At 41.6% G+C, this 12,123-nt stretch overlaps 1 protein-coding gene across 1 annotated transcript; it reads right to left on the bottom strand.

The window, feature by feature from the left end:
• Position 1: 1 nt before the first annotated feature.
• On the bottom strand, positions 2-1,885 carry LOC125010855 (complement C1q-like protein 3). The gene is made up of 2 exons (XM_047589730.1): positions 939-1,885; positions 2-633 (listed from the first exon to the last, which is right to left on the bottom strand). The coding sequence occupies exons 1-2, from the start codon at positions 1,557-1,559 to the stop codon at positions 454-456; spliced, it is 801 nt and encodes a 266-aa protein (XP_047445686.1). The 5' UTR covers positions 1,560-1,885; the 3' UTR covers positions 2-453.
• Between the last annotated feature and the right edge of the window lie 10,238 nt (positions 1,886-12,123).

The following is a 12,123-nucleotide window of genomic DNA, read 5'->3' as shown; positions in this document are numbered from 1 at the left end:
CTTTTAGTTATGTGAGTATATTATTAGCATCTATAATTGAGTGCTAAATGTCGATACATTCAACTTTGAATCTACGGTCACTCGGTATATGTTACCACATAGTTTGTTTCATATATCAGCCAACTTAATTTGTAAAGCGGAACAATTCATTCAGGGTGCACTAGCGACACTAATCAATCTGACAAGGGTACAACTCTGTGCTGTATAAATTAAAATTCATTATTTTTTATCTTGTAATTATACTGTCAGCTGCTCCTGTTGCAAAGTACAGTTTTTTTTATTTTTTGTGCGCGACTTCCTCCATATCTTTCTCGATTCTTTTGAAATAAAGAAACGTTGAGCTCTGTCTCAAATAATCCAGCTGACATTGAACTGAACACAGCAGTGAAGCGAAGCTATATGCAGAGCAGCCTTTCCCCCCCCCTTCCCTCCTCGGCAGTTCTCCTCCTTGTATCAATCAGCGTACAACATGAAGCCGGAGAAGGTGCTGTACTTGTTGTTGTTGCCCCCGTGCGCCTTTCCGCCGTCCAGCTTGATGTAAATCTCGTCTCCGGGCTCGAGATGAAGGACAACGCTGTTGCTGGCGTAGTCGTAGTTCTGGTCTGCGTCTTGGGCGATGGCACTGGCTCTCACCTGGAAGGCAAATTCGACATTTCTGCTGGTGAAACGTGTCTGTATTTTGAAATCAGAACCGTGGACAGCTCCGTCAGTGGTCGCACCTGAGCTCATTTTTATTTCAGGCTTTAATCAACTTCTCTGTAATCTGTAAAATAAAAAAGTGACTTTTTTGGGCACAACTTGTGCGTAAAAATGCAAAAAAAAGTAAACATTTGCTAATCAATCCTTTCAATTTAGAAGCGTATCATAAACAAAGTTTAAAGAGTGAAGCTCAAAGTAATTAAATCGTGGCATAAGAAAGAAGTTATGAGTCGTCATACCTGATTGTTTTTGCAGAGATCAGCCCACATGCTTGTTCCATCCCCGCCTCGCATCAGCACATGGTAAACAAAGAAGTAAATCCCTGGTATTGAACAAGTGAATTTCCCGGTAGAAGGATCATAGTGGTTTCCGAGATTTGTGACAACGTCGTCGAATTTCAGCACTTCATATCCCTCATGCTGCTTCTTCAGTCCTGCATAAAACGCTATCTTTGGCACGGTGTTGTAAGTGGCTGCGCTGATGGCACCGTTTGGCCCATTTGTACCTGGTGTCCCGGGCGCACCCGGAGGGCCAGGTGCCCCTCTCTCCCCGGGCGGTCCGGCGGGTCCAGGTGGCCCGGGCTCGCCGATCGGACCCCTGGGGCCCATCCTTCCGACGCGCCCAGGCTCTCCCTGTGGACCCTGGATAAACGTGGGAAGCGACTGGACCAAACGGTTGTCTTTGACCGGGTTCGTTGCCTTGGCCGTGGCCGTGGCCGCGGTCCCGTGGGAGTCACACACCATTTGACAGGACCCGAGCATCTCGTAGCGCGCGGGAGTTCCGGCGGAGTTCACCACGACCGGAATAAGAACCACCAGCACCAGCACCAGCGCGACGCCACAAACACCAGTTGCGATCATCTGCGCTTTGCGGATTCGCGGTGTTCTTCCGAGTGGATGGTCGTCCAGCCTGCTTGTGGGCGATATTTTTGCAGAGTGAAGAATCTGACCTGCTCTTGTACAGTACCGCAACTTCTGTAGTTAAAATAGTCTTTTAAATGTCTGCGCGTAAAAGGAACCATCCACAACTTTTTATGCGCTGCAGAATCCGTCCGACTGGTTCATCATCACTTTCCCGCGAGGAAAAACAGCGAAATAATTTCTTGTGGGGAGGAAAGGAAAAAAAAAGTGGTGTCTGCGTTACGAGCATGCAACACAAAGTCAGCCGCACAAGTTTCTGCCCACCACGGTGCCACAGAAGAGAATGGGCTTGAAATTAATCGCTCCTCGTTTCTGGGTTTGGAGAGAGAGAGGGGAGGGGTGAAGGTGATGGATGGGACAGAATGCGTGCATTTCTTCAATCAGAGGAGAGAAAGCCAACAACAAAACAAACACTGATGCAACTTTCAAGCTTCCAAACGTGACTGTTTTATTTGAAATAAAATAGTTTCCGTTGCCGAGGAGGTGCACTTTGTTAAAAATTCAACCAAGTTTAATTCACTAATACCTTTCACCCATTGATTTTTGTAACATTACATCCCACGAAATGTTATTAGTGCTTATCCAAACAGCTCTAAAGGTCTTGAGAATAATTAGGCCCATTTAAAAGAAAAAGCTATACTCCTTTGGCACCTGGTCACACCTCAGTGGCTCCCTGTGTCCAATTTATCATTTGGAGAAAATCTATAGATCCACTGAAGGGAAGAGGGGAGTCACTAGGAGCTGGCAGTGAAGGATGACTTCACACGGATCTACGGATGAAATGAATGCTGAGCCATTTAGAAGAACGATATGGTGAAATCACTTAATTAATAGGAAATTGTCACCAGCGACTGCTCATTTAAAAAGGCAATGCTATAATGTTAGCCTAGATATAATGATGCAAAAGGTTTTAACAAACCTGAGAGAAAATGCAGATAAAACTTCAGCACTCGGGCATTTGGGACGGTTTGAGTGATGAAGGGCTAATTCTTGGTGAGGAGGGCAGATGATGATGTGAATGCAGAGAGTAGCATCTCACTGCCAGGTGGAGAAATGGATCACACAGGAGAGAAAACCACATATATCCCCGTTTGTCTTGGAGGAGGAGGAGGAGGACTTTGATTGCAGCCCAAATTAATTTCTATCGGAAAATGTGTTTGTGGAATCATCATCTCCAACATTAACAGTTTAATTAACGGTAATGATCTCCACTACTTAACGAACCCTGGACCTTATTGTGTCACAGCTGAAACTGTGTCATCAGATGTGTTAATGCAACATGTACATGTATTTCCTCTAAGTAGGACACACTCAAGTCTAAGGTTTTATTTAGAGCCACAAAACCGTTCCGTGTCTTCCGTCTCATCTGGCTTCTCACCAAGTTTTCTTACTATTGTTCTGTCAAGGTTTTTTGTACGTTTAGCCTATTTCTGTAAAGAATGCAACAGAGAGAAAAAAAGATTCTCTCTGCCCATATAGAATAAACTGTAGGTGTTTTATGCATGCAAATGACAAATAAGCACATCATGTTAAATTATGTCAAAGATTTTTAGGATTAATAGAACAATCAAACTGCACGAGTATCGGTGAAAGTACTTAAGACGTCTCATGTGAAGGGCGTTCACAGTCAAGCTGGAAGCAATTCGTCACATAAATGATAACGGGAAGGGGTTTATGTGATTAATTTAATATGAATCACAGTTTCTCAATTTGAGGGCCCATCACGGCCTCCTTGATCCACAGTATGAGAGAATGAGGCTGGCGGCCTTCCAACTAATGAGGGTTAATCATCACACTGACAATGATGCATTTGCGATACGTGAGATATTGCTCAGATCAGTGTTGTCATGAATTGATTTGGCTCCGCGGTTGTGTGGCCAATGTTGTGACGCCGAAATCACTTAAAGAGATGCATGATTTGAACAGATAGAAAATAACGTGAACCATTTGGAATTACCTGCATTATTCACTCACTCTTTTCTTGGCATCGTTTTGCCTGTTGTTGGTGACTAACATGTAGAGCAGCTGGCATTACAAGTAAATACATCTTCCAAATAAACTCTCCAATAAACTACAAGCAATAAGCCTGCTTTGAGGCATTGGGCACTCATATTCAACTAGATGAGGAGTGAATATTATTACAAACAAGAATGGGAACTAGTCACATCAAGGAAGGCCTTGTAGCTTCAGTGTTGTTGCTGGAGAATAGGAGGGTTGAGTACTGTCACATAACCTTAAGATATTGCCTTTAAAGCTGCTAAAATAAATTACTATACAGTCTACGCTCTTGATGGCAGCAGCCACACAAAAACAGTTTAGGAACAACTTCAAATTCACTAGATCCCAGACTGATCAAGTATCTGTGGGATGATCCACAGAGGCCCCTCCTCTCAACCCATAGGACCCACTAACATCCAACATCCTGTTACCAGACACCCTCAGAAAGCACATGTCGAAAGTTCATAGTGATGAACCAATAGAGCTTCTTCAGGCATATTAAGTGTTTCCATCAGCTCACTTTCAGACAATGTTAGCGACCAGCTGTTGTGTCACATTCGGCAGCTAAAAAGTCCAAATATTACACCAACTCAGGAGTTAGGTGTAAAGCAAAGCAAAAGTTAAATTTCACATTTTCCAGATGAACCAGGACATGACATGATTACAGCATGGGAAGTTGTGAACACAGTTGGAAACATCAGCTAAGCTGTCAGCAAATCACTGTCATTGGTGTGGTGAAGCCGTGGAAGCTAACATTTTAGAAAGCTGCGTTGCCAGATACAGCCGATTGGTTTTAAACCAAAAGCCACCAAAACACACGCATGACCAACCCAAAATATTAGACTGATATTTTGTTTAGCATTTCAACCAGCTTACACTGCTGTAGCTTAAATCATACCGCAACCAAACACAGCAGCAGACTCTCACAGCCACTCACATCCGAAGCCATCTGAAGACGTCATGTACTTCAGCAATGGGCAGCGCATACACATACGCATGCAAGCAAGGAGTAAGTGCGCTTTGATTTTGTTTCAAATCACCATGAAAACATGCTACAACATACTACAATCAGCCAAAAAGATATTCCAGGAAAAACGTTCCACGGCCTCCAACATTTCTGAGGCATTCATGACGCTACTCATGAACTTGGAGCTTTCACATTATTTCTACTTTCAAGGCAATTAAAGCTGTTTAGAGACAGCATTTAAACGCTCCATTTTTAAAAGACTGCTACATGTGTAATAAGCAGTTGCCAAAATTTTAACACTGTAATATAATAATACATCTGTGATGTGTTTACACCTCGTTGTCGCTGCTTTAACAGCCAAACAATGAGCTTATGTTAATCAGTTTTAAAACTTTTGATTAGCTACATCTAGATGCGCCATTAAAACGCAGCTTTACTAATGTGTAGATCCGTTGCTAGGGAAACATCTGTAGAGTCATCCAATCAAGAGCAATCAGCTATGTAAACAGGAAGTCGCCCTAGCGCCAGGAGCTAGCTTAACCACCAAAGATCACATTCAAGCTGTTTCAGGCATATTTTGTTAGTCTGGTCTTTAAAGTTTACACCGTTATCAAAAAGCATGTATCCCAATTTCACGTCAGATATATTGACTATAAATTTTATTTTTTCACCCATTATATATTAGCAAGCTAACATACGTGTGGCAATTGCAAGGTGCACATTTTTAAAGATTGACCTTCTGCATTAGAAATGGTGGCTGGGACGAGGCATGTTTAAATTTAGTCATGCATGAAACTCGAGTTATGAAAAATCCTATTCGAACTACGCTAAGTTTGGAGGCTACACCACCACCACCACTTCATTTCAGTTGAATGGAGACGAAAACAAATGTAGCTTCATCAAGTGCGCACAAATGTCCATGTAAATTATATTAAACTAAATCAAACTTTCTTATTTTTTAAGATTAATGGGATGTAATATCAAGTATGAACAGTAATCTCATTTTTACTTTCCCAAATGTATATTTAGTCGCCGAGTAGGTTCCCAGTAAAAATAGTGGTAGTCTTATTTATTTCACTTCTCTGTAAAATGACTTCCTTCTTCTCCATAGTGACGCTTTTTTCCTGTGTACCTCATTTAAGTAGCTGCAGTAACCGTAACTATTTCATAGGTGTTAATTCAAAAAAACAGCAATTTCCCCTTAAGATGAAAAAAAAATCTTTGTTTTTATTGGTTTCCTGCTAGTATTTCTCTGTCTTATTGTATTTTTTTTTAAATGTTCCTCTATGGCAGCTAATGATAGTTTCCAAGGGGAGTACATGTGAGCTAAACCACAAACATCTCTAAGACACATTTTTCGTGGGATGGGTGTAAAGTGATAAATATAATAGTATATAACTGAATGGTATATAAAAAAAAAAAAAAAAAATGCACATGCACGCTGACACACGCACAAACACAGTGGGACATACTGTGGCGGCTATGAGTCAGTGAGCACTTGTTAGCGGTCAGGCTCTTTCCCTCCAGTTGGCACGAGCCTCCAGTGACTCAGGGAGACTTGTCGACCAGGAGCCAGAGTGAACAGCAGTGTCAAAATCCACCAAAAGCTGTGGGAAGAACACTCAACTTGTATTAGAAGCTTTTTTCGCAGTTTCGCACCGACTGAATCAGAGTCTAAATATTATGTTTAAGTCAGGGGGAAAAAAAATAAATAAATGACCTTGCATGTGTCCGAAGTTGACTTTCATCACTTGTTTCACAAGATTTTCCACGACTCACCTCCGCCACTGCGTTAAGAGATTCCTCTGGTGGTGGAGAGCTCTGACAGGTTGTTTTGAGTCTCGACTTCGGAGTTCATTTACAACCAGTCAGGCAGGAGTCCACTGGGAGTCTGATGATTTCTGACACCCGGACAAGCAGATGTTCAGAGGACATGAATAAAACATACAGCCCATCTGACCACGGACCGGAGGCTTTTTCGAGTGTCTAATGAAATATGAGGCGTGATTTCAGTTCACGAAGATATATAATAAAAAAAAAAGCCCTTTTTGTCAGATAAGTGTGATGCTGCATGAAATATGTATGACCTTTATGTAGCCTGACCTGATTGGATAAGCAGGGTTCAATTGTGGTTATGACAATCAAAGCTGAGACAGGTTTGTCAAGGAATTTGTGCGGTGAATGTTAAGGAAAGTGAATGGACCTCTCATTATCAGCTGGGAATGCAAACAGAAATATTATGCGACCGTCGACATCCAGGCGGTTTATCAGTTTTCCGCTGATAAACCACCTCGTGTGCCGCAGTAGCTGCGTTGAATATGTCTCCCGCTACTTCTCCCTTTTCAGAATTTGGGTGTTTGTTTTTCTTTTCCACAGAGAAGCCAGTGAAAAGGCTGGGCTCAACGGTTCAGCGCAGCAGGGGGTGACAACAGAGTGCGTTACCACACCACCCACTCAAAGCTGGTCCTCTGCTGTATTTAAGATGGAGAAGCGATCACAATTGTCTTGGGTGGGACTGTAGCTGCTGTGCAGTGGGAGAGGCTGGCGATCGGGGCCTTTCAGTCAGGCTGAACATCAACGCGGGGGGGTTCTTTAATTACCTCCAGCTGACCAGCAAGCACCTGCTTTAACACCTTTTTCATTTAGGCTCATTTCCCTGCGTCACTGCGTGCCCAGATTTTTTTTTTTTTTTCATTTTTTTAAAGTTGTATTACTAACAATGTGGGAGGGAGAGTTCTCTGAATGTACTCAGGAGATGGCCTCGCATGGGTTTATGAAAGAATGCACTGAATTAAGATTCATAGACGCATAAGAGCATTGAGGAAGGTCTCAAAATACTTTCGCCTCCCACATGTGGAAACTACTCATATGGAGCATTAAGCACACTTTGATTCATTTGTGGATAAAATAATTTGCAGAGAAAATTAGTCCTGGGTGAGCGTTAATAGATTGTTGAATTGAGATTTACAGTATGTTCCATCTTTCTGCTGTAGATATGTTAGCACCTCCTGCAGAGCAGTTCTTGAACTTCAGTGGAGCGAGGCATAAACTTGCACTTGCATTTGTTTTTTTGTTTTTCTTTTTAACGTTTTCATTAAATTTACTTGTAATAAAAAAACCTCTCATGGTTGACATGACCAAATGCCAGCATGGATGCAGATGAGGAAAGGTACCCAGTAAAAGATCGTAGACAACATCCAGTTCAGAAGGCATAAATATGTATTCTCATCTTAAGGAATGATGCAAACTGCTCTTTTATAGTATTTTTTTTTTTTTTTTGTATGTTTCTCTGAAATTTGAGTCACCAAATTCTGATTATTCATTTAAAGATGTTTAATTTTTCTTGATAAAACAGTGCAGTAGCACATATTCTTTCTTCTGTGATCATTCAAGCATCAGATATATAGATTTTTTTTTTTATGTAGTCACCAATCTTTTCATTGATTCTGATTCTTTTGTGTTTATTTATGCCTTCAACTGAGCAATTATAGAGAGATCAGATCTATCCAAACCCCATTAATTTGGCTTTTTGTACTTCCCTTCAGTCCTGTTTCCCATAATGCTGCAATTTTAACAGCCTTTAAACATAGTTCTTCAACTCTTGGGCTACTTTAAGTTACTAACTCAATAATCATGTGCTGCATCCTCCTGTCCTCCAGCAGGAGCTCAAAGCCAAACACGTCACCAGTCACATGCAGCCATGAATCAAGACGTTGAATCATGAGTTCTGTGAGACGGTCGTGCAAAAATATTATCTTTTCCTACCAAAGTGGCAATTGTGACATTCAGAAGTGCATCATAATTACTTGGTTCTGGTGGAGCTGTTATTGCCTGATAGTCAGATTGAATTGCTGCTTCGTTTGAAAAAATATTCAAAGATGATTGGGTCAAATCTTAAATCTCTTATAGGTGTTATGAATGTACTGATCATATTTAATATGTAGAAATTGGAACAATGTGTAAGAATTAAAGGACAAGTTCACGTTATTGTTTAGTATTTTATCTTACTGTAAAACTCACATATGCATATGGACATGGGCCATTTTGTAGTGGTGTCCGAAACCTTAGTAATCAAATTCTACGGCCTACATAGGGTGCTCAGAATTTCCCATAAAGCATTGCGAAAAGTAGTGCTCATCCGATTGTCACCACTCAACGGGTGGTGGATGTCCCATCATGCATTGCGTTTCTAGTGGCGCCGTTGGTGGCTGTTAGTGAGACACATTTTGAAGTTTCGTCGCGAAAAATATGAAACTTTTTTTTAAATCATAATTTTATTTCGAGAACATCACACATAATTGTTAGTTGTTGTTAGACACGTAGGCAGTGACGTCATTAACTGCGCGTTAAACGATGATACGTGTAGCGTCCATTGACTACTAGGTAGCGTCCGAAAGCTGTTGGGATAGAGCACACTACATAGTGCACTATGTAAAGCAACCCTACATAGGGAGTAAGGGTTGAGGAGTGAGTGAACGATTTCGGACACAGGTATATTTAAAGTGATGCCATGTAAACTAGAGTACAAATCTGAAGTACTTGAGAGTAATAGAGTATACCCAATGATAACAGACACTGACACTTTTCAGATTAAAATATTTTGTTCTTCTTTTTACCCCCTCCACAACTTTTATTTGGGAGTAATACAAGTCCAGATTTATTCAGTCCTGGCAGAAATGACTTGTTTGGCAGTAGCTATCCGCTCCTTGTGTCACAGCAGCGTGCTCATTGCTCACAGTAAGACTTATATATAATGCAACCTGGAATACAGGATTACAACAAAAGGATTATGACAAAACCAAATCCCCCGTGCAACAACAAAAAAGAAAAAAAAAATAAGTAGATTGATTTTCATCGAGATGTCAATCGATGCTCTGTTCGGCTGACGGTATCAGAGGGCGGAGTGTCACATTTTCTGCCGATGAGATTGAGCGGCAGCGAGGGGCTTAGTGGCAAATACAATCGAGGAGTGTAAACATACCGAGGGCTACGAGGGGCCGATCAATGACTCCAGTCTGGGATTGATTAATTACCCTACAAGAAAGAGACTGAGGTGTGAGGGCACCAGAGAAACCTGATCAGAACAAGATTTATCGCCCAATCTCTGTATCATCACCCCATCCCTCTCACTGTTTTCTCTTTTCACACTTTTTTCCCCTACAGATCTGCTCACCTCCATTTACTGCCTTGAGTGTGTCACGTGAAATTAACCTTTTTTCATAGAGGTAAAAAAAAAAAAAAGAAAGAAAAAGGAACTAGGTTATGGTGAGCTAAACCCTTAGGAAATAAATCCCATGCAAACTACCAGAAATAGCTAACTTCTAAATATTAGCAACACAAAACGAGGACATGTAGTGAAATTCAAAAGATTTTATTTAATAATTAAAGATAGTCTTCCTAAGTTAATTACATTAAAACAAAGATAAACATTGGCTAAATGGTGCATTGAACAAGGAATCATTATTTCCTGAGCCTATGCTAAGCTAATCAGCCAACATAGCCAAGTGTATTACGGTTAAAATTTAGACACTGCATTTTTTTTTTCATATAAGCAAAGTTGAGAAAAGTAAACATGTACAACGATCAGCCACAACATTATGACCACTGACTGGAGAAGTGAATAACATTGATCATCTTGAGACAATACAATGTTCTGCTGGGAAACATTGGGACATGGCATTCATGTGGATGTTAGACACGTATCACCGACCTAGACCAGACTAGACACCCCCACCCCACAAAGCGGTTCAGGAACAACTCAAAAACAGCACAAGGGGTCGACCTGGCCTCCAAATTCACTGGATCCCAAACTGATCGCGTATCTGTGCTGTGCTTGATTGGTGTATATTCTGTCCAACAGTTGGTTTAACTTTATGCACCTGGGTGTTTCCGTATCTTGAATTATGTGCCAATGCTACCAGTTCATTATTGTGTTTTATGCGCAAATGCTTGATAGAGAAAATGGATGTGATGTGAACGGGAAAGATCTTCCCTCCCCTTGGAAACGAATCAAGCTCACATTCATCAGCTGCTGCTGGTGGGGGGGAGGATGAATCTCTTTCTTTCGTCCGGTCTGCAATTACACAACTACACGCAAATCATTATGTTCAAAATAGTGATTGCAGCAGCCGGGTTTAGCTTAACTTTAGTAACTACATGCCCTAACTTTGGGGAAACAATGCAGTCGTTGATTGGAGATGAAGTTTGGGCTGTGGGACTCGTTTAGGGTCGTTTTACTGCACATTTTAATTGCAGCATGGAAATAAAAAGAAGAAACATAAACGCAGCCTTGGATAATTTAGTGTTTTTTTTTTTTTTTTGCTTTTTTTTTTAAGGTAGATTTACATGTTGCCAAATAAGTTAGGCAGCCTCTGGTGCAGCTATCTCAGACGTACTGTATCCCTCACCACTGACACCTCTCACCAGTTTCACTCCAGCCAGATTCATAGGTTTCATTTACAGCTGCAGCAGGCAACTGCTTTCAGCAACAGAAGAAGAAGAAGAATAAGAAGGAAAAAAAAAAAAAAAAACACTGCAATTTGTTACACAAGTGCAGAAAAGCGACGTTAATAACGAACTGGTGGAGGTAATGGAGCTTCAGCTTGTAGCAGCCGAAGTGTCATAGTAGAATAATGACTTCATGTGGTGAAAATACAGCATAACAAGATTGTAGCCGGTTTCATCGGCCCCACGTGGCCGACAAACAAATAAAACGTACGACATGCGCACAAGATTGGGATTCATTAATATAGTTTTTCTATGACCCTGTAGCCCATGAGCTTATAATTTTTTTTAATGATACATTCTCAGCTGTTTAGCTAAATAAGCTCAACGATACCGACTACAGTTGGTGTGTGATAGGAGTTTTTGTGACACTTTCTGCGGAATCACGCGGCCATCCCTGCCCGTGCAATGCGGGATAATGAACACAACGCGACTGTCAGTTCTCCAGCACCGTTGAGAACCAGCAAGCTGTTCCGCTCAGCCCTATGAATCTCCTTGTATAAGGCTGTACGCGGCGGATAAAGACTGGTCATTGTCAAAACAGGGGACAGCCGCATGACAGCGCTGATGTGTGATGCATGACTGTCTCTCTGTCGCCCTACATCCTCACCCGAACTAATGATGACCTTTGATTCCCAAAAGATGTCAGGAGGCGAGGGGAGAAACTGCAAACGCACCCAATTAATTTTGGGTGAAGAGGACTGGAACGTGTGAGTGCGTCAAGCAGCTGGAGTGAATTGTGAAGGGCTCCAGGAAAAGACAAAGCTCGGTATAATTAGGATTCAGGAGGCCCTTTGTCAAAGATAATTAAAGCTGACAGCCACTGTGAAGCGAGGAGGAAAGGAGCAGAAAACCCCTTCAAACTACAAGCTTCATTTTTACCACAGTACATGGTCTTTAAGTCTCCCTTTTCTGCTTCTTTCTCTCGCACACATAAACCCGCCTTCGCCATCCATCATCGCCGCTCGCTCCGAAAACGCACACTGGGCAATAAAGTGGATGACAGATTAATGGAGACAACAAATGTACAGCCCT

This window comes from Mugil cephalus, chromosome 7 (genome assembly GCF_022458985.1).
Source record: "Mugil cephalus isolate CIBA_MC_2020 chromosome 7, CIBA_Mcephalus_1.1, whole genome shotgun sequence".
Taxonomy (NCBI): domain Eukaryota; kingdom Metazoa; phylum Chordata; class Actinopteri; order Mugiliformes; family Mugilidae; genus Mugil; species Mugil cephalus.
The sequence above is the reverse complement of the archived record's forward strand: the minus strand, read 5'-3'. Positions and strand labels throughout refer to the sequence as shown.

Excerpts from the sequence above, each read along its gene's own strand:
- LOC125010855 (XM_047589730.1), bottom strand. The coding sequence starts at position 1,559 with ATGATCGCAACTGGTGTTTGTGGCGTCGCGCTGGTGCTGGTGCTGGTG. Across the intron at positions 634-938 it reads ATCTCTGCAAAAACAATCAG|GTGAGAGCCAGTGCCATCGC; the intron begins GTATGACGACTC and ends TTTGCCTTCCAG.